General features: G+C 41.8%; 1 protein-coding gene across 2 annotated transcripts in view; it reads right to left on the reverse strand.

Annotated features, from left to right (window-relative positions):
* Window positions 1–22,483, reverse strand: part of ERICH3 (glutamate rich 3) — a 149,873-nt gene that overhangs the window by 6,453 nt on the left and 120,937 nt on the right. Inside the window, exon 13 of one of the 2 annotated variants that reach the window (XM_020968543.2) lies at window positions 5,995–6,132. The exons of the other annotated variant lie outside the window; for it this stretch is intronic. Within the exon in view, the coding sequence (XP_020824202.1) occupies window positions 5,995–6,132 (138 nt within the window). The remainder of the gene's footprint in view (window positions 1–5,994; window positions 6,133–22,483) is intronic. 2 annotated transcript variants of the gene reach the window in all.

A 22,483-nucleotide genomic window follows, 5' to 3' on the forward strand; every position in this document is an offset into this window, starting at 1 on the left:
TTTGACTTAGTGTTTAAGAAAGTGGTAGAGGAAATGCTAATAATTGCATATTGAACTTAAAAATATGCTGTGTGTACTACTCTGCCCCAGCAAAGTTGGTTGTTAAACATTCACCAGCACACCCCTGCAGAAGGCCTTTGTTTTTCATGCCTGTCCATCTGAGCCTATTTTTCTAGCAACACATTCATGTAGATGGCTTAGGAGAGGCAGCCAGGGATGGTGGAAGGAGAATCAAGTAAAAAAAGTGGGGTGCCAGTTATAGGGCTGGCAGGAAGTCGAGAAGACCTGGATTCAAATCTCACTTCATGCAACTAATTATGTGCGCTTGGATGAGCCACTTCACCTCTGTCTGCTTCAGTTTTCTCTTCTGTAACACACTATCATAATCTCCATTTTACAGATAAAGAAACTGAGGCAGGCAGAGGTGAAGTGACATACCAAGGGCCACAAAGGTATTCATTGTTGAGGTAGGAGTGTTATGGAGTCCTGTTATCTCAGATCACCAGCTGGGAGGGACCTTAGAAGTCTTCAGCTCTGCCCCCTCACCTTGGCAAGAAAGACGACTTGCTTAGATCACCCTGGTAATAAGTGGCAGGATTCTAACCCAGAATCTCTAACTCCAAATTTATTATTCTCTCATTGAACTACTTTGTGTAGAAATCACTTAGCCTCTGAGCCTCAGCCTCCTCACTTGTATAATGGGGGTGATAGTAGCAGTACCTACCTGTCTAAATGAGATAATACAACTAAAACATTTTGTAAACATTACAGCTGCATATAAATGCCAGCTATCATTATCATGTGACTAGGGGACATAGACAGATTTGAGTTCAAATCCAGCTTCAGATACTTAACTGGCTTAACTTTGCTCAGCCTCAAGTGGGGATAATGATGGCACTGCCCTCAGAAAACCGCATGAGGATCAAAGACACAGTAATAGTAGCCAGCACTGATGTCCCACTGATGTTTGCAAAGCACCTTCTATGTTATTTTCTTTGACCTTCACAAACAATTCTGAGAGGCAGGTACTGTTATTATCCTTATTTTACAGAGGAAACTGAGGCAGACAGCAATTAAAGGAAGGCAAAGGAATAGGCATTTATTAAGCACCTGGTGTTTGTCAGGCTATGTACTTTACAAATATTATCTCATTTGATCCTCACAATAATCCTGGGAAGTACGTCCTATTATTAGCCTTATTTTTCATGAGGAAACTGAATCTGACAGAGGTTAAAGGAAGAGAAGTGAATAAGTATTTATTAAGGACCTCATACTAGATGATACAGTGGATAGAGCACCATGCCTGAAGTTAGGAAGACCTGAGTTCAAATCTGACCTCAGACACTTAGTAGCTGTGTGACCCTGGCCAAGTCACTTACCCCTGTTTGCCTCAGTTTCCTCATCTATAAAATAAGCTGGAGAAGGAAATGGCAAATCACCCCATTATCTGCCCCAAGAAAACCCCAAATGGGGTCATGAAGAGTCAGATACGACTGAACAACAGATGTGCCAGGCACTGTGCTAAGTGCTTTACAAATATAATTTAATTTGATCCTCACAAAAACCCTGGGAGGAAGGTGGCATCATTACCCCCAATTCACGGTTGAAAAAACGAAGGCCAAAGGAGATGAAGTAAATGGCTACAGCTCGTGGGTGTCTGAGGCAGGCCTTTCAGTGGGGTCTTACTGACTCCCTTCAAGAGCAGTCCTCTCATCCAACGCCACTCGACTGCCATAATGAACGTGAGCACTTTACAACATCAACTTGAGCTATCGATATTTTAAGGTTGTTATGCTTGGAATGTGCGCAGCAAATTTAAAGTGTCATAGCTATCAAACATTGTTACTTTAACATGCTAATCAACATTTACAATGTCTGTCATGACCCTCTCTCAGTCCCAAGCCTCTGATCTGTGTTGTTTAATGGAAATTATGCTGAATCCTACTCTTCATTCCAGGGCAATTCTCTATGACTTCAAGTTGGAGAAGAGGTGCTTATCCGCATGGGTGGGGAGTTCCCTCACCAGCAGGACCTTGCCCCAAAGAGCTAACAACTGCACTACGACTTTTGGGACACGCTTCTAGAATACCTTAGGGTTCACCAAGGGCTGTCTTTAAACCATCTGCTTTGAGCTTCATGACAATCCCGTAAATTTGTATTATCACCCTCATTTAAAAAAGAAAGAAACTAAGGCCCAAGAGGATACATGATTTTCCCCCGGTCTTATAGCTACTAAGCATCAGGAGAATGGTTGATCGGACCCAAGTCTTCATGGTTCTGAGTCAAGCTCCTCTAGCCACTGCACCACACTGCCTGTCAAATATACTGCTGGAAGAGAAGGCCTTTTCTCAGTAAGCTCCAGGGTCTCCATATGAACTCCGTGATCAGATGTAAACTCCCCTCTCTACTATTGAAAGCCCTTCACAATCTAATCTCTATCCATCTCTTCAGTCTCCGGAAACATTCCTCCCTTCCAGGCCAACTGGCCTCCTGACTATTCCTGGAGCTGTCCTTGGTCCTGGCTTTCCCCCAGTTGTCCTTCATGCCTCAGCCAAGACCTTTCCTGATTCCCCCAGTGGTTTCCCCTCCCAAGTACCTATTTGCATATACTGATCAATGTGCATGTTATATACGTATGACGTGTACAGACATATGTGTATGAATCTTCTCCGATAGAATGGAAGTTCCTTGAGGGCAGGAGATGTTTCACTTCTATCCTTGTGTACTTAGCACTTAGCACACTGCGTGGCACATAGACGCTTAATAAATCCTTTCTGACAGATTGTGTGATGCTTTGGGATTAGCCTATGTGCCAAGAGGACATGGCTCACCTTATGTCTGTAATTAAGCTAATGATAGGATTAAAAAACAAACACACTTAGGTAAGAGATTTAGTCTTCAGTGGAAACGCAACTGGTGACAAGAAGCCCTTTCAAGCTCTATCTTCAGCCATGCAGATTTTAATTAAAATATGTTTAAAAACGTCATTTTCAAACATTCCCTTGTAAGTCCTTTATTTTGCTAAGCTGGCTCCCAAATTTAGAAGTGAATCAAAGACCCCTCAGGAAGCCAACAGCGCAGAATCACTGAGCCAACAAAAAAAGAATGCTCGCCAATGAGCTCCACGTTGTGGGGAAGAGGTGCTATGGGCCTACAGGTGTGGGCCATCTGTGAGCGCACCTCGGGCAGGAGGGGCTCAGCTAGGACGAAGCTCAGCTGCTGACCACATGAGGCCAGGCCAAATCATGGCAAGGAAGCATGTGTAAGAAAAGAGAAATAGGATTAATCTTATACATATTTTAGGGAAACAATATGTGCATTACTCTCTAACCAGACATTCTAACTTTATCCACACAGCATGGAATGGTCACTAGGACACTGAACTGGAGTCAGGAAGAGCTAGATTTAAGTCCTGCCCCAGACACTCACTAGCTATGGCTGAAGCAAGGCACATGACTCTGAATCTGTACAATAAGGGTGGGGTGGGGAGGCTACCTCGATGGCCCCTTCCAGTTCTAAGCTATGATCCTTTACCAGCTTTTATGACCTCCTTAGCTCTGCCTTTCTGAATCCTCTTCCTTCAAGGCTTGGCTCAGGTGACATTTCTACCAACTTCAAGGATTCCCTTCCTCCTGTAATTTTCTTAGACCCCCATCTATATCACCCCTTTGCCTCTATACACCTGACCTTGGATAATACCTCTCTATGCATACACTGGGCTCTCCAGTCCCAGTTGAATGTAAACTCCTTGAGGGCAGCAACAGCTTGGGGCTTTGGATGCCCAGGACTTAGTATAGTATTGAAGACACTAGGTGCTTAGCAAGCACTTATTGAATTTGAATTTGGATTAGTGGCTGGTAAGTAGCAGATTAATTCCCTGGGCCTGGCATCATACAGCACCTTGAACAAATCAGACATATGGTGAGCGATATCTTCTCATCCCGTATTCTAGCCCCTCACCAAAAATGGTTCCCAGTTTTTACAGTCTTATTAGCCAGGTGCAATAAAGACTGCTATCTAGTTAGATAAAGACAATAGTTAGAAATCTCATTGAAGCGAGAATAATGTTCATTGGTTTTCTTTAAAAGAAATAAACCAAGTACAATGACCAAATGTCAATGAATTAGAGTGTTTCTATTCCTTTTGAAAGTGTCACATGGCCATGAATGGAGACGCTGAAATCTCCCACCTGACTGACAACACCATGTCCAACCGCAGACACACATGGGCTGAGTAACCCTGGATGATCTTCTGAAGTAGAGGCTATTGTTAGGCCCATTTTACAGATAAGGATTCTGAGATTCAAAGGTTCCTTAGAAGTTATCTCATCCCACACAGCAGCAGCCCACCACCACCTTTTTACAGACTGGGAGAAGTGAGGGTCTTGTTTGAAGTCACGACGACAATAAATAAATGGTGGGGAACTTGAACCCAGATCTTCTGACTCCCTTTCCACTATATGAAACTGCCCCTCATTTGCATGGAATTAAATGGTCCCTCTGAAGTAAGGGGAGACATCATAATGATGAGGAGGAGCAGCAGGAGGAGGAAAAAAGACATAATGAAGTTAATAAAAGCTGCACTAGCTCACAAGAGCCTGATTGTTAAAGTGTTATTGCGGGCATGTACTCCTCAGAAACTGAAAAATGCTACAAATTAGGGTTTGAATGATTGTTTTGTTTACTGTCTAAACCAAGGGTAGGGAATCTGTGGCCTTGAGGCCATATGTGATACTCTAGGTCCTCAAGTGTGGCCCTTTCACTGAATCCAAATTTCACAGAGCAGTTTGGATTCAGTCAAAGGGCCACACTTGAGGACCTAGAGGGCCACATGTGGCCTTGAGGCCCCAGGTTCCCCTGGCATAGACTTAAGAAAATGATGCAGAAAATGTGAATAATGCAGATTAATCATAAAGGTATATTGTGCATACGTACTTTTTTTTGGAGAGCTACTTGTTAAACATTTAACAGTTTAAATATCTGAAGCCACCATTAATAGCTCACACTTATATAAAACTTTAAGGTTTACAAAGCACTTCAAATACATTAATGCATTTGAGTCTCAACAACAATCTCATGAAGTAAGGGCTATCATTATCAGCCCCATTTTACTGATGAAGAAGCCAAGACTCAAGAAAGGCGTGACATGCTCAGAGGTAAACAGCTGGCAAGTGGCAAAATTTGAACCCTAGTCTTCCTGACCCAAAATCCAGCCCACAACTCCTCACCCATTATGCCAAGCTGAAGGATTTGTCAATGAGCTCAGTGGAATCTTGCTATAAAGACCCATGTTGTATAGCATCGGCCTGAAAGTCAAATCCACGGAGCTCATTTCATCTTGAACTTCACAAGGAAGTGAGCATCCTTAACATTAGTTGTTTAAAATGTGTGTGTGGGGGGAAGAAGAGAATGATGGAGGCAGAGACTCTGCAACTCCAGGTGCACAATGCATTAGCAACCATTCAGTACCATAATTGGGTCAGCCATTCTAAGTGGCACTGCAAGCCTGAATGCTCATTACCTCCAGTAGTCAGGTCATATGCCAAAAGCAAGAAATTCCTTCTTGCCTCTGAAAATAAAAGGAATTCAAACAAATCTTTTCTAAATGTGCTTCCTCCCAGTGACTTCAAGGAGGAAATTGAAACCTCTTCACTGAGCACTGGAAATGAGGACCAATTGGGCCAGTCTTCTGTATTGGCCGACTGAATAAGGCAGAGGCAGCTTATGAATTAGGTCAGAATTTTGAGCAAAGAATCACGGTCATACCCAGAGGACATTTTGTGATCTTCTTTCTTTCCCCCTAACCCATTTATTAAAAAAAATTAGAAGAAGGAGCTCAATACCCAGCTTTGAGCCTCCATGACCAACTATTGCCCCTTATTCATGAAAGAAAAATGAAACGATCAAGATCAGGATGGAAGAATAGATACGAAGATGAAAGATGGAAATAGAGCTGCCTTTTCAACTTCATTCCTAGGTAAAAGCTTGACCTCACCTTTGTGAAGATGATACAGACAGCGACTCGGGCCTTCTTGTGCTTCGTCTGCACTGGAGTCGCTAGGCTCGCCTTCAGAAGGGTATGACTCATTCTCTTCCACTGACTCTCTTATTTCTTCTTGGATTGATTTGAGCTCTTCAAAAATATTGCAAAATATAAAACACAGGTGGGGAAGAGGGAGGGGAGAATATTGGATGATTTCCAGGCATTTTAGTAAGCAATTAAGACAGAGGAAGATGAACTTCAATCCATTCCCTCTAAACTGTGATCGTCCTTGAAAGATGCATTAAGATCCGACAATCCCCAAGCCATGATTTCATAAGAGAAAAGCAATAGATACAAGATAACCACCCAGCAAGAAATTCATGCAAAAAAAGGCAGGAGGCTCGATTTCGTAAGAGAAAAGCAATAGATACAAGATAACCACCCAGCAAGAAATTCATGCAAAAAAAGGCAGGAGGCTCGCTTGTGCAGCAATTAGTCTTCAGACCCCAAAACGAGGGTGATGGGCTTGGCACCATCTTGGAAATGTTTACACAAGGAAGTGCCCGAGAAAGTCCTGGCATTTTGGCTCCTCTAAGATGCTCTCCCTTGGCTTCTATGTTACAAATGATTGTCACCCTTTGGAAGTGCTAGACAAACACCACGAGGGTGGTCCTCATTTGTTGCATTTCGATGGTTTCTCAGACTCAAAGTCTATATAAAAGAAACCATTTCATTCATTTGCAAGTTTTGTTTGGTTTCTGGCTTTTAACATGAAAGACAGTATGACTCTGATACTTTTCTATGTAAAATATCACAAAGAAATCTTGACAACATGACCTTGCTGATAACTACCAATTGGGGACTACCTGAACTCATATCAGGAAGACCTGAATTCAAATCCAGCCTCAGACACTATCTGTGTGACCCTGGGCAAGTCACTTAACCCTATTTGCCTCAGTTAATCATCTGTAAAATAAGCTGGAGAACTTTGCCAAGAAAACCCCAGATGGGGTCATGAAGAGTCAGACATGACTGAAAATAACTGAACAACAACAAAGTAGTTGAAATTTCCATTCCGTATTCTTCAAGTTCAAGCTCACCCTCTGCCCAACCTCTAGCAATCTTTGTTCCCAAGCCTATAAGGGCTTCATGTCCCCAGTGCAGCCCTATTGATGAGCCCACCTTTCAGAAATGAAAGAGCGCTGATTCTGGATTTGGAGAACCTGGGTTAAGATCTTACCTCGGCCACACGTTACCTGGGGAAAGTCACTGGGCCTCAGTTCCTCTTCTGCAAAATAAGGGACTTGGAATAGATGGCCCCTGGGGTCTTTTTGAGTCTTAGCTCTATGATCTGACTCCAAAATTACCCCTTTCTTTATTCCTTCTATCCCAATTGGAACTCTCTTTCACCAGCTATTCCCAGCTAGTTTTCATGAGGAAAGCAAACAATAAGTTTCCATTGTTCTAATACAGCAGCTAGGTAGTGCACTGAGGAGAGTACAGCATTTGGAGTCAGGACGTCTAAGGACTAAATCAAATCCTGCCTCAGACACGTATTAGCTGTGTAACCCTGGGCAAGTCACTGAACTGCTATGTGCCTCAGTTTCCTCATCCATAGAATGGGGAGAATAATAGCCTTTATATCCTGGGTTATCATGAGGATGAAGTGTGTGTGTGTGTGTGTGTGTGTGTGCGCTATATAAATGCTAATTCATATTCTGCTAGCTATGAATACACATCTGAGACTCTGGGAGAGTAAATTTCTGAGTTTCAAGAAAAGATAGGTGGCTCACAAGGACTTGTTGAATTGAAATGAATTATAGGATTGTGTAGTCTAAATTCAACATATCAAATCCAAAGGGATGGGGCTTTCTGGAAGTTTTCATGATACAGTCATAAATAACTCCCATGAGGAAAGAAGAAAATGGAGTTATAGGAATGAAAGACAAGCATTTATTAAAGCCTACTATGTGCCAGGCAGTTTAAAACTGCTGAGAATAAAAATACCAAAGTGGAAAAAAGTCCCTGCTCTTATCAAATGGAGGAGACAAAGTATGGAGAGCAGTGGGGTCCAGGAAAGGGAGCTTTGGTGAGGACAGTGCCAGTGATGGCAAGCAGAGCCATTGGGCCCTTGACTCTCTTCCTCCTTCTAGTGGTAGCTAGCAGTGCTGCTTTGATGACCATCCCCAGAAGTTATGCTAGAGGTGGAAGAAGACGGGGTGCACATACAAGATGTGAAAGCAGAGGTAGATGCCTGGATGTCCTAGTGAATAACTGGACATGATGGCAATCACAACCTGGGACCAGCTTGATATACGGGATCAGGTGAGTCGGTCCTCATTGAATCATCCTTCAGGACAGTTCAGCCCCAGGACAGCATTCCCAAAACTGAGCAGAGCAACTCCCATGCAGAGTGGGGGCATGATTTCTGGAAATCTGTTGCTCTTCCAGGTAGAAAGAAGGGGGGAAAGGACAATGGTAGGAAAGGTGGCAAATGGCCCAGGTAAGTTTGGGCTTCCTGGGTGTGAGAAGAAGTCTAGTATAGCCTTAGGCAAGTTTCACACCACAGAGAAGGCTGAATGTTTAATGTAGTCTGTCTGAATTTGTTAGGGGTTTAATCTATACACCAGGAACTGTGCCAAGTCCTAGCATTACAAAGGTAGAAATCAAACAGTCCCTGCCCTCAAAGAGCTTACATTCTACTAGGGGAGATAACATATACACAAATAAGTACACACAGTGTAGAAAAATAGACTTGTCCCAGCTTCCGTTCCCACAATAAGTTGGGTCCCTGGAACATGACTGCTACATCTCCCAAAGCTCTAGGGTTGGTCCTTAGTGATTAGGGGGTTTGTTTGATTAATGTGCTTTCCCACTCTGGTAATTGGTTATTAACTAGTCAACCAAACTTAAGTAGCTCGAAGAAAGGGGTATTTACTAAAGGAAGAACTCTAAGAAAAGTTGGTGCAAAATATCTCCCCCAAAGTTGGTGACATTCTCCCCTCGGTAGACCTGAGACCAGAAGAAAGTAGACTCCAACTCCGAGAGCACACTGTGTGGCACACGGGGAACACAAAGGGCCTGCTTGTTGGCACTTCTTTTCTTCCATTTTTGCGGGGGGGGGGTGTCTCACTTGATCTCCACAACCTTGTGAAGCATTTAGATAGAGCTTTAAGATTTTACAAAGTGCTTTACAAATATTAGCTCATTTTGTCCTTAACAACAACCCCACAAAGTAGGTGCTATTATTATAATACCCATTTTATACATGAGGAAAGTGATGCAGACAGAGCTCATGTGACTTGCCCAGAGTCACACAGCTAGGAAGTGTCTGAGGCAGACAAATACAAACAGGCATACAAATATAAGCCAGATGAAAGACAGCCCCTGCCCGCAAGGAACTTACTTTCTAATGGGAGAAGACAATACCTAAAAAGAATCTGGGAGGTGGGGAGAGATGAAGGTGGGCAGGTTGGGAAGATGCATGGTATAGAAGGCAATAAAATTCTGTTTCCTGGTACGTGGGAACGTCTCCCATGGAATCAAAATCAGTCAAGGTCATTCCAACTAAATGTGAAAATGTCTACACACAACAGTAATTGAAACCAGAAATGATGTGTGTCACACAAGAAGAATGTTCAAAATGCCTGAGGAAACTTGGTCATGCCTTAGGAGTGCAAGAGTAAATGTCAAGGTAGTTCAGGATTCAGAGATTCAGAGTCCTTAGCATCTGGCTTCCCCCCACTCTCCCCATCCACTATCCACACACACTATCAGCCTGTGGCAGTGTGTTAAGGGCAATTGAGGACCGACTGTATGTGATGAAGTGTGGCACCTTCATGCCTCCACAAGGGGACCACTAAAGAAGATTTTTGTTGTGGTTCAGTCATTTCAGTCATGTTTGACTCTTCATGATCCCATTTGGGGTTTTCTTGGACAATATACGAAAGTGGTTTGTCAATTCCTTCTCCAGCTCATTTTACAGATGAGGAAACTGAGGCAAACAGAGATAAGTGAAAAAAGCAAAGCACTTAGCACAGCGCCTGGCACAGCGTAGATGCTACCCAAATGATCATTGCCTTCCCTCCCCTCCTATTCTCCATGATTTCTCAAAGATCACGGAAAGCAATCCTTGATAACATATCTGCCAGTTCTGAGTGGTTTTTATAAGTACCTTGGAATCCATCAAGTCCAAACCCCTCATTTTACAAATGAGGAAACTGAGACACAAGAGATTATGTGACTTGCTGAGTCATGTGTCTAGAAAGGCTAAGGTGTGATTTGAACCCAGGCCTTTTTGACTTCAAATATAAAGCATTTCTCCAACCTGAATGTGCTGTATAAAGGAGTAGCTCTCCTCTTCCTCCCCTTCCTCCTCATGAAGTGCTTGAGAGTACTAGACTCGGAGTTAGAAAGACCTGAGTTTGAATCCTGCCTCAGTCATTTACCAGCTGTTTGACTCTGGAAAAGCTCCTTACTTCCCTAACCTCAGTTTCTTCATCTGTAAAATAGAGATGCACACACCCTACAGGATTGTTATGACAATGAAGATAACATTTGATAAGTATTCAAACCCTAAGGCACTGCAAAATTCTAAGAATCCTTCTTCTCCTTCTTCTCATTGTCTGAAACCTCATGGAGCCTCATTCCCTCCCAAGAAGTGCCTGCCCCACTGCCTCCCCCAAAGCCCAGAGTCTGCTGGGGGTGGCTCCAAGGGAGAGTGAAGGAGAGGCTAGGCCATTGTATGAGTCACTTCAGGGTGCAAGGCTGAGAAGGCAGGAAGAGGCCTGGCACAAAAAAACCGTACAGTTTGAGTAGAACACTGTTCAATCGGTAGAATTCCTTTGGTCTGTCAGGACAACATGCATGTGCTAAGTGCCTACTATGTGCCATGCACTGTGCTAAGTGCAGGGAATACAAAGACCAGAGAAAGCCTGGTGCCTGCCCACAAGGAGGTCTCTATGGTGTGCACAGCGTCAGGCATCTTGAACCAGGCTGGCATCTCAATGGTGACCCTGGGCAGAGGATGTAAGAGACCCCCGTGGTCTAATGTCCAAAGCACAATAGGCTTCCTCTTCCTAAGGGGCTCCCAAGTGAAATGTATAAATCACAGCATTCTCTCCTTGCCTTTGAAGTCCTGGGACCCCACTGAGCCCAGGGTGTGAGCCCACAAAAAGCCAGAGGACCCCCCAGTTCTGACATTTAGTAGGGGTGTGGCTTTGGATGAGCTGCGGCATAGGGAAGTCAGGACTGTCTCTGAAGTCAAAAGAACCAGCTTCCAGACCTGAATCACGCTGGACAGTCACTGGACCCCCTGGGGCTCACTTCTGTACAGGAGGAAGGAGCCGGCCCCAGCAGCCTCTGAGAACCATGCCTGCCAGGTCTAGGTCCATGACCGAGCACAATCTGCCTCCCAGGGCGCATGGCATGGCACTTTGTGCCTGGAATCCGGGCTGGGAGAGAAGCAAATGTCGGCGGATCCCTTGAGCTCCTTTCTAAATTGCTGTGGGCCCACCAGGATGTCTGAGGAAGGAAGGACAGGCCCAGGCTGCAAACAGAGTCCATGAGGGCTCCCGCGGAGCCGATCAGCGGTGGGAAGGGGCCGCTAAAGGCCCTGCCTTTCCAGCCTACAGGGCAGCCACCTTGGGAGAGCCCTCCTGCACCCAGATAGAAATCTCCCTCTGGGTAAAACAAATCACGGGTACTTCACTTGGGGAGCAGAAGCGAGGGTTTTAAAATATTTTTATGATATTGCACTTCCATGTAAGTGTTTCTTTTGTAACCTCATGCCTTTTATGTCGTGCATTTAAAACATTCTAAGGAGGCATCTTCACCAGACTACCAGAGGTGCTAATGCGCTCTCCTAAGCAGTATTTCTGCTCCTCCCATCTACAGAGTGGAGCGGGATGAAGTCAATAGAAAAAGGAGATAGACATTTGGGTTTTCCATTTTGATGGCTGGCTGCTCAGGAGTGGCCGATGCTGCCGCATTTTGCCCTTGTTCTCACACAGAAGAAACCATTCTCCTCCTCCATACCTTTGCACTGCTCGTGCTCCAGGCCGGAGGGCGTGGCCTCCTCACCTCTGCAGCGCAGAATCTTTCCGTCTCTTAAGGTTCCGTCCAAGCGCCGCTTTGTATAAGAAGCCGCCCCGCCCCCCCCCCCCCCCCCCCACGATGAAAACGCCCGGAGAGCAAGGACTGACTCACTTTTGTCTTGCTGCTTGCTCCCATCACATCTGGCCCATGGTGGGTGATTAATACCTTTTTGTGACTGATCGTAGACAGAATTATTTCATTTTTGCCTTTGTCTGCCAGTCAGTCAGTCAACAGCCTTTATTAAATACTCATTCTCTGCTGGACGGTGTGCCAAGCAGTGGAAACACAGGGAAGGCAAAAGACACTGTCTGTCCTTCAGTAGGTCACATTCCACTGAGGCAGACAGCATGAAAGCATGACACACTCAGAGCAGACAGAAGGTAAACCCAGAAGGAGGCATCGGCACATACAAGGGATTTAACAAAAGGGGCTTGAGATGAACCAGTATGTATGGATTATTGAGACTCATCGGTGATCATTAAGAGTAGCGTAGCTCATTTAAGCTCTGAGGCGTCCCTATCCTACTTCCACTGACAAGTCGGGCTCAACAGCTCGGAGAAGCCCAGCCTTCAGGGTTCTGAGGACACTTTGACATGCCAAGGGGGCGTCTGAGATGCCCCTGGCTCGAGCCCCCACCCCTGTGCTACCCCTCGCCTGCAGTTCATTGCTGGAGAGTCATTTAGAAAGCCAGATTTAGGTGGCTTTTTAGAAAGGGGACACAGCAAGGCGTAGTTGGCAGAAAACATCTCCCAAAAGTCCATTACGCACTCTCCCAGGGGAAAATGGGCTCCGGCACCGAGAGCACACGCGGAGGCACAGAGCTCCTGGTTGCTGCAAGTCCTTTCCTCTCATTGGTGGGGTGATCAGGCAGTTCCCCTTAGGCGTGGCGTCGTCGCTTTTCTGGGCTCCTTGCAGAGGATGGGTCAAGAAGTCTTTAGCTCCTACAGGTACAGATACTGCCACCAGAGGAGCCACAGACACTACCACACCACCCTTCGCTCACTCCTTTCTGGAGTTTTTCTAATTCTCTCTCTCTCCTCATTCTGCTATTACTTCTCTTTCTTTTCCTTCATTATTTAACATGTGAGCCCAGACAATTTTCTTGTACTAAAACGATGTGTACACAGGGCAGAATGAGGCCACCACATTACTCTCCTGTAGTCAGCTGTTCTCTCAAGGCAGGGTTAATGTGTCAAAGCTGGCCGGCTCAGCTGAAAAGAAACATGACGCATGAGCCTCCCCTCTCTTTCTGAAGTCAAAGTTGGGACCAGGGACCGGGAGCAAAGGTCCATGAAGTTCAAAAAATTTTCAGAATTATATCTTAGAGCACAATTCTCTATTGCTTGGTTTTTGGAGTTAGATCAGGAAAGTTTCCATTTTTCTTATTTTATTCTAAGGGATAAGAAAGCATAACAATACATATTTGTTCTTGTTCAGTCATGTCTGATTCTTTGCGACCTCATTTGAGGTTTTATTGGCACACATACTGGGATAGTTTGCCATTTCCTTCTCCAGCTCATTTTACAGGCAAGTAAACTGAGGCAAACCGGGTTAAGTGACTTACCCAGGGTCACATGGTTAATAAGCATCTGAGGCTGGATTTGATCTACTAAAGAGAAGTTTTACTGATTCCAAGTCCAGTGTTCTATCCACTGTGGCACCACCTAGCTGCCGAGAATAAAATACAGGCTCCTAAACTTGCTGTTTAAGGCCTAGCCTAATCAGCCAGACTCAAGTTTATACTTGTCATTTCAATACTCACCTTTAGTACTATGCTGGAAAACAATTGTTGGCTGTTCCCTGACCTTAGCTAGAATCTGCTGGCTTTGGTACATCCCCAAAGGCCATCCCCTGTGTCTAGAATGCACTTCTTCATCTCTACCTGGTGAAATCCTTTTCTCCTCAGGGACAGCTTGAAGGGCACCTCATCTGTGGATTGTTCTGTGATCCCCCCAACAAAAAGTAATTATTTCCTTCCTCAATTTTTTCCTAGACTACATTGTCTGTACCTCTTCTTTGCCAGGATCACATTTTATCATTGTGGAAAAATAAAAGATATTTAGATTTGATGGATGAAAACCCAGTGCATATGCCTATTTGATTGTAAACCACTTGAAAGAAGGGACTGTATTATGTTATCTTTTTCATCCAAAGTACTTACAAAAGCCCCACTAAATATGTGGGGCACTGTGGTGGGCACTCAAGACCCAAAGACAAAATGAAAAAGACAAGGCCATACCCCAAGGGAGTTCACATCAAACCTACTCCTCATCCTACTGCCTAGCACAATGCCTCGCTCACAGAAGACATGTCATAAATATCTGTTGAACCGAAATGACTGGAAATCATGCTAATTCTGATGAGTCCCCCTTTAGTCCTTCTGCAGGCTCCTAAATGATGAATTGTTGCTTGGCGCACATATATCCTTAGTGTTCTTTATGTCCTGTGCTCTCAACACTCCATTGCTTTTCCTTTTCTGCTCCCTTTTCGTATCCATACCAATCCCATCTTGGCATATGCTTACTCAGAAATGGATCAAATAAAGCATAAATGCCAGGAACACTCTATTAATCTTTCAGGAAGGAGACACTGTTCTGGAAGGAGAAAGAACCAGGGATAAGCCTGAGGCCGTTCCAACGTGGATGTTCTGGTGCTGAAAATTATAGTTTAAAATCCTAGGAATATCATATCTCAAAACTATATTACAAAGTAGTAATGACCAAAACAATCTGGTGTGAAGAAATAGAGTGGATCAACGGAACAAATTGCCTACACAATACACAGAAGTGAATGACCACAGTAATCTAGGGGCAGCTAGTTGGCCCAGTGGATAGAGTGCCCAGGTTGAAGTCAAGAAGACTTCTGTTCCTGAGTTCAAATCTGGCCTCAGACACTTACTAGCTGTGACCCTGGACAAGTCACTTAATACTGTTGGCCTCAGTTTCCTCATTTGTAAAATGAGCTAGAGAAGGAAATGGCAAACCACTGCAGTATCTTTGCCAAGAAAACCCTAAATGGGGTCACAAAGAGTCAGACATGACTGAAATGACTGAACAATAATATGTGTTTGATAAACCCAAAGATCCAAGCTTTTGGGAACTCACTTGTATGACAAAAAATTTCTGGGAAAAGTAGAAATCAAGTTGGCAGAAACTAGGTATAGACAAACAGCTCATACTGTATACCAAATTGAGTTCAAAATGGATATATGATTTAGACATAAAGAGTGATATGATAAGCAAATTAGGGGAGCATGGAAAATTTTACCTATCAGACCTATGTATAATGGAAAAATTTATGACAAAACAAGAGACAGAGAGCATTACAAGATGTAAAATGGTTAATTTTGATTGTAATACATTTTAAAAATTTGCACAAACAAAATTAGAAGGAAAGAAGGAAAGCAGGAAACTTTGGGGGATGTATAGCAAGTTTCTCCAATAAAGACCTAATTTCTTAAATATATAGAGAATTGAATCAAATTTATAAGAATGTGAGTCATTTTTCAATTGACAAATGGTCAAAATATGTGAACAGGAAATTTTTAGAAGAAGAAATCAAAGCCATCTATAGTCATACAAAAATGGTCTAAATAACCATTTATTAGAGAAATGCAAATTAACACAATTCTAAGGTACCACATCATACCTTTCAGAGTGGCTAACATGATAGAAAAGGAAAATGCTAAATGTTGGAGAGGATGTAGAAAAATTGGGACACTAGTGCACTGCTGGTAGAGTTGTGAATTGATCTAAACATTCTGGAGAGCAACTGGGCAATATCCCCAAAGAGCTATCAAATTGTGCACACCCTCAGGTCCAGGAGTATCAGATCTGTATCTCAAAGAGATCAAAGAAAAAGGAGAATGATATATTTGTGCAAACACATTTATAGCAGCTCTTTCTGTATTGGCAAAGAAATGGAAATTGATGGGATGCCCATCAACTGTAGAATAGCTGAACAAACTGGAGCATAAGATTGTTATGGAATACTATTATGCTATAAGAAATGACGAGCAGGATGCTCTCAGAAAAACCTAGAAAGACTTATATGAAGTGATGCAAAGTGAAGTGGGCAGAACCTTGTACACAGTAACAGCAATATTATACTACGACCAATTGTGAATGACTCCACTTTTATCAGAAATAAAATTATCTAAGATAATTCCAAAGGACTTTGATGAAAAATGCTATCCACCTCCAGAGAAAGAACCGATGGAGTCTGAATGCCGATCAAAATATACCTTTAAATTTTCTTTATTTTTTCTTGTTTTTTTTTTTAGTCTGTGTTTTCTTTTGTAATAAGGCTAGTAAGGAAATATATTTTGCATGACTTCATATTTCTAATCCATATCAAATTACTTGCCTTCTCATTGAGGGAGGAGGGGAAGGAGGAGGAAAGAATTTGAAATCCATTTTTGAAATGTTAGAAAATGTTACAGGTAATTGAGAAAAAAGAAAAAGTAGTTTAAAATTTGATATTAATTCAAAATTCTATTCTAAGCTTATGTTTTCTTGCTACCTGTAAAAGAGTTCCTTGGCTTCGATGTTTTTTTTTTTTTTTCTGTGACCAATCAATTATCTCCCCAATATTCTACTATGACATAACTAGTGTCAATCCTCAAGAAAGTTAAATTGTTACGGCATTAAAGCAAGGAAAACAGAAGACCAGGATTAACCACAATCTTAAGGCCATTTTCCCCATCGTCTTCCCCACCACCCCATGGCATTCATCAAGGATGCCCTTAGTTGTTGAATCGACAAAAGCTAAGTTTTCATTTGTACAAATGTAATAACTAAATATAAGTCTATGGAATTTTGTGTTTTTCTAGTGGACAAATACATTAAATTTAAGCCTTAAAAGAAAAAGACAACTAGATCTGTTAGCAATTCTCAATTACTAGGTATATAAATTGTTCTTTCCTATTATTAGGACTTCCTCACCATCCCCATTACTCCCAAATGGCAAGCGTCTCTTCGTGTTTGACCTCTGTTTAGGTTTATACAGTGGCCATGTGCTCTGACTGTTCTTTTTTGAGAAATCATATATAAGCTGGAAATACACACACACACACACACACACACACACACACACATATATCTCCATTGATAAGAGATCATGATATATAATTTCTTTGGATTTGGATTCAATGGATGAAAACCAAACAATATAACACATATGAAGTACTTCACCATCAATACTAGCCATAGAGACTTTTTTGAACATGCTGAACTAAAATGCAATGTCTTTACTAAAAATAAAAACAAAAGAAAAGAAAAACCATGGAGGAAAACTATTCACTCTAATACTCAATAAACACCTACAAAGATGTAGCTCGTTGGGGTTTACAATGACTGATCTAAGTGATCAGCACCTCTCTATCTCCCAAAAGAGCAACCTACCTAATAGCACTGGGAAGTAAAGGGAAGAGGCATCAAATTGGACAAATACACACAAACTGTGGGCTTTGTTTAAGCCTTTTTTTTAAACAAAATAGATTCAGTCTAGAAAAAAATCTTTATATTTTATTATAATCTCAAATCTTATGACAACATCTTCTCTAATCCTATTCCATTCATCCAAAATCATATTCTCTGGTTAAAAGGTTTTATTTATGCTCAACTATGATGACAAAGAACACATTTTAAATTATGTGACTGTGTGCTCTCTGAGAGGAGAAGCTGCTTCAGCCTTTGTGCTTGTATCAGCTGTTACAGAGCCTGAGGCATATAGTAAGTGCTTAATAAATGCTGGATTACCTGATTAATGAATGTGTGACCTTTGGGCTCCTGTCAATGTCAATTTAATCATAAAGAAAAGGATTTGGGATTTTGTGAAGGCTAAGGATCCTTTCCACTTCTCTTCTGAAAGATAATAGTACTGACCTCATGAAATGTTTTAGTGATGAAATGAGACAACGTATGGAAAGTGCTCTGGAAATCTTAAAATAACTGCCATTTACATAGCAAAGGTTTGCAAGGTGATTTGTAAATGTTGCCGCGTTTTATCCTCACAACATTGTGAGGGAGGGGCAAAGCTTGGCTTTGAACCTACTGCACCCAGCTCACCGGCAGCCACCTGGTCAGTTTTTAGTGTGAGCATTTACTCCTCAGAAATCAGAAAATGCCACAAATCAGGGTTGGAATGTCTAGACTTAAGAAAATGATGCAGAGAATATTGATGAAGATTAACCTAAAAATGTGTAAGTCAATCCTGTTTGTCCCTGCTTAAGAACCACTGTTGAACATTTAATAGCACACCCCTCGAGGTAAGCGCTATTTTTATCCCCTTAGGACAGATGAGAAAACTAAGGCAGACCGAGGTTAAGTGACTTGCCCACAGTAATACAACAAGGGAGTGTCTCGAGTCAAATTCAAACTCAGATTTTCCTGAGACCAGGTCCAGTGGGCTACATAAATGTTAGTTTAGGATAGCTGGGATTTGAACATGAGCCTTCCTGAATTCTAGACTGAGTATTCAGCTTTGCTGAGCTCCACTGACAGGTCAGTCAGAATCAGATTACTGTTTTATTTCAAGTGGAAATTTTAAGACAAATGACATTTGTAAGAGTCAAATAATGCAACTCTATGGAAAGATTAACAATTGTTCCAACATCATGAGTCTTTTCTCCACTCTTTCTAGAATGAGATATCATAAAATTAAATAGACTACAACATACATGTTTATCTGTATATGCAAATGTATATATATATATATATATATATATATATATGTATGAACACAAATGTTTATATGCATGGATATAACCCTACTAATATGATATATATATATATATATATATATACATATATGCACACACATATATATATATTATGTGTGTGTGTGTGTGTGTGTGTGTGTGTGTGTGTGTATACACAGAAGGAGGCGTATATAGAAGGTTTCCCAAAAGTCTTCTTAAGTGTAAACTGCAGTAAGACTTTGGGCCCCCTGCACATACCTGCCTACCTATACACATTAACATATCCATCCATCTATATATGCACAAACACATAATATTCACAATATATATATATACACACATGCATGTACCATAACACACATCACATGTTTATTGTGTATGCACATGCACATATATACATATGCTTATGTGTACACACACACATAGATGATAGATGTGCAAACTGAGATATAGACATAGTCATAGACAGACATAGAAAAAAGGCACAGATAGACATAGACAGACATGTAAATTTGATAAATTGGCCCAAGTAGCATTTCATCAGTTTGGATAGAATATTTTCTCAGGTATCTGTATGAGATCTAAACAGCACATTCCATGGCCACAGAGCAAAGTGTGTGTGGCAGCTGGTTGGAGGAAGACCCACCTCCCTGAGTTCAACTCCAGCCTCAGATACTTAATGGCTCTATCACCCTGGGCAAGACATTTTACCTCTATCTGTTTCAATTTCATCTGTAAAATAGGGATGATAATAATATTCCCTACCTGCCCAGGTTGTGTGAAGACAAAATGAGACAATATTTGTAAAGCAACCTTGCAAATCTTGAAATGCTATGTAAATAAAACATGTATTTTTGGGGTTAGTTGAGAGAACACTGGACTTTTTGTCTGAGGTTCGTGGCTGAATTCATGTGTGCTCATGACCTAGTTCCCATTTCCTCTCTGGGCCTCAGTTTTGTCCTCTATAAAATGGGGTTGTTGGACCAGATGAGCACTGGGGACTCTCAGCTCTTTGTCTTTTCTTTTTCATATTATTCAGAACACACATTAAAAGCAGCATGAGTACAACTGCACTGTCCCATGAGGCATCATTCAATTAACATTCCGTCAATTGATTAAGAAGCAGTCATGTGTGCCAGACGCTGCACTATGGATGTCCTAGGGATACAAATGCCCCTCCTCCTATAAAGAAGCCCTTTCCCTCAAAGAGATTGTGTTCCATTACGTGTCATTTCTCAGTTGTTCCATCCATAGCCCTCTCCTCCGTGGCATAGAGGTGACACGGTTCTTTAGGCCAATGGAGCAAGGTTTGGCCTCATCCTCCAAAGCTGGAAACATTCCAGAGAATCTCATTGTTGGAAGGTTGACCCCCAGACCTTAAAGCACTGTATAAATACCATCATTAACGTCCGGTACTTTATATTTTCCATCCTAATTTGTACTGTCCTCCCTCCCCTGTGTTGCCTATGAATACACTGGTTTGCTTGGAAGAATCATTGAAAGTTCCTCATAGACTGTCATCTTCCATGACACAAGTCGGGGTACAAGCTGCGGTCATCTCCACAGCTTGCTTACACGTCATTACAAGGACTCTAAATTAAGGTGACCACATATGCCAGAGATGATATTTCTGGCTTCCAGTACTCACATGACCACTGCTACTTTACATACTCACCTCTTTAAAGAGAGTTTAAACAAACTGTAGTGTGGGAATGTAAATGCAATATTATGGCACCACAAGAAATGATGAATACGTGTGAGGAATTCAAAGAAACATGTGAAGACATATGAACTGTTGCTGAGTGGAGACAAACATTAGGAAAACAACATAAACAGTAACTAGAGGACGACAAAACTAAATTAAATATTTTGTAATTATGACCAACCTTGGCTCTGGAGAATAGATGTGGAAATGCACTTTCCTTCCTTCATTGCAGAAATGGGGGACTATGAATGAATGAATGAATAAATGAAAAAGTCAGTCATTTATTAAAGGCTTCCTATGTGCCAAGAAGTATGTTAAGAGTTAAAGATATAAACAGAAAGGCAAAGATAAACAAAGAGCTGACATTCTGATGGGGAGATGGCACAAATGGGACCAGAGAGAGGAACTTTGGTCAGTGACGTACATGGATAGTAAATTAGGCTGTGGGGAGAAGATTGACACTTCCCATCCAGGAACAATGGCAGAAGGTTGAAATGACCATGTGTCAAGGTTCAAAAACTGAGGAGAAGAAGAAAGAAGGAAGTTAAAGAATATAAAGGGTCAATATGGGGGAAGGGTTTGGAAAAGAAGTTTGGAAAGTAAAGATGGAACTTAAACATGGTGGCTACGGCTTCCCTGAAATAGTGGCCTTGGTAGTGAGTCTTATATAGGCTGTCCTATGTGGTTGCTGCTACTTCTTTTTTCCTGAGCTGTTTTGTTTTCTCTTCATATCTGTTACAAGGTAAAGCTCATAGTCCCAGGCTTAAAGGAATGAGGTTATATTCAGAAATGAAGGTAATACAAAAACAAGCTCATCAATATAAAAAGAAAAAAAATCAGTGGCTAGCATACTTGTCAGTCAATAAGCATTTATGAAGCACCTACTATGAGCCAGGTGCTAAATGCTGGGAATATGCAAAGAAAAAAATATCCTCAAAGATCTTATATTCTAATGGGGGAGAAAATATGCAAAGTAAGGTAGATACAAGATATCTATAATGGAAGTGGAAAGAAATCTCAAGAAGAGGCACAATCAGTGTGTCGGGGTTGGGGAGAAGGACAAGACAGAGTCCAGGAAAAGGCATCTGACTAATATGCACAGAAGCAAATCTTGTTATTCAGCCAGTGCAAGCAAGACCTTAATGACAAGGTACCAGCCAAATTAGCGAAAGCAACATGTTCATTACTTAGTCAAGAACCCATGTTTTCCCAGGATGCCAGGAAGGAAAGAACAAATTAATGCAATTTTATGAATCCTAGAAGAACCTAATATTTACCTCTGGGATGCTATGGTCCGAGACAAACTGACTAGCCATGTTTTCCATTATCTTCATATTACCATCTATACTTTTTTGTTATTCAAATACGTATATGTGAGCCTATATTGTCAACATTTTAATTATTTGTGTATATCACATACTATCTATAATTATAGAATATATATATACATACATTATAATATCTAAAATTAGGCAGAAGAATCTAGTTTTCTAGAGTGAAAATCAAAGAATCAAGACGTGGTTTCTATATCAATTAATACATCCACCTTATTTAAGTCAAAGCCTACCTTATTTAATAAATTTGCTGAATCATCCAAAAATACACAATTAAACTCAGCAATTAAGTCAAAGTTACTGAAAAGCTCAGCTCCTTTTTAAAGCAGATTTCTAAAATTAAGTTTATGGTATTATTGACTCAGATATTACAAAACTCTGGGAAAAAAGATGCTTATTTCATTGATCTGCTTAGCCTGTTCCTTTTAACTATATTTAGAAAAAAAAAACCCTAGAGCGTGTGCTACCCCCTTTGCTGGGGCATGCAGATGCTCAACTCTACAGCAGAGCAGATGGGGAACAGCTTGTTTGCCTATCACCCACCTCAGCCATGATCCCAACACCTAATTTGCCTCCTGTGTGGAGAAGAGCTAGATCCTTCAGTAATCTAATCTGTCTGAGCTAAAGACAAGGTAGAGTGGAGACCTGAGTTCCATTGCCACTCTT

The sequence above is a fragment of the Phascolarctos cinereus genome, unplaced genomic scaffold (genome assembly GCF_003287225.1).
Source record: "Phascolarctos cinereus isolate Bilbo 61053 unplaced genomic scaffold, phaCin_HiC Scaffold_5;HRSCAF=322, whole genome shotgun sequence".
Classification (NCBI taxonomy): Eukaryota; Metazoa; Chordata; class Mammalia; order Diprotodontia; family Phascolarctidae; genus Phascolarctos; species Phascolarctos cinereus.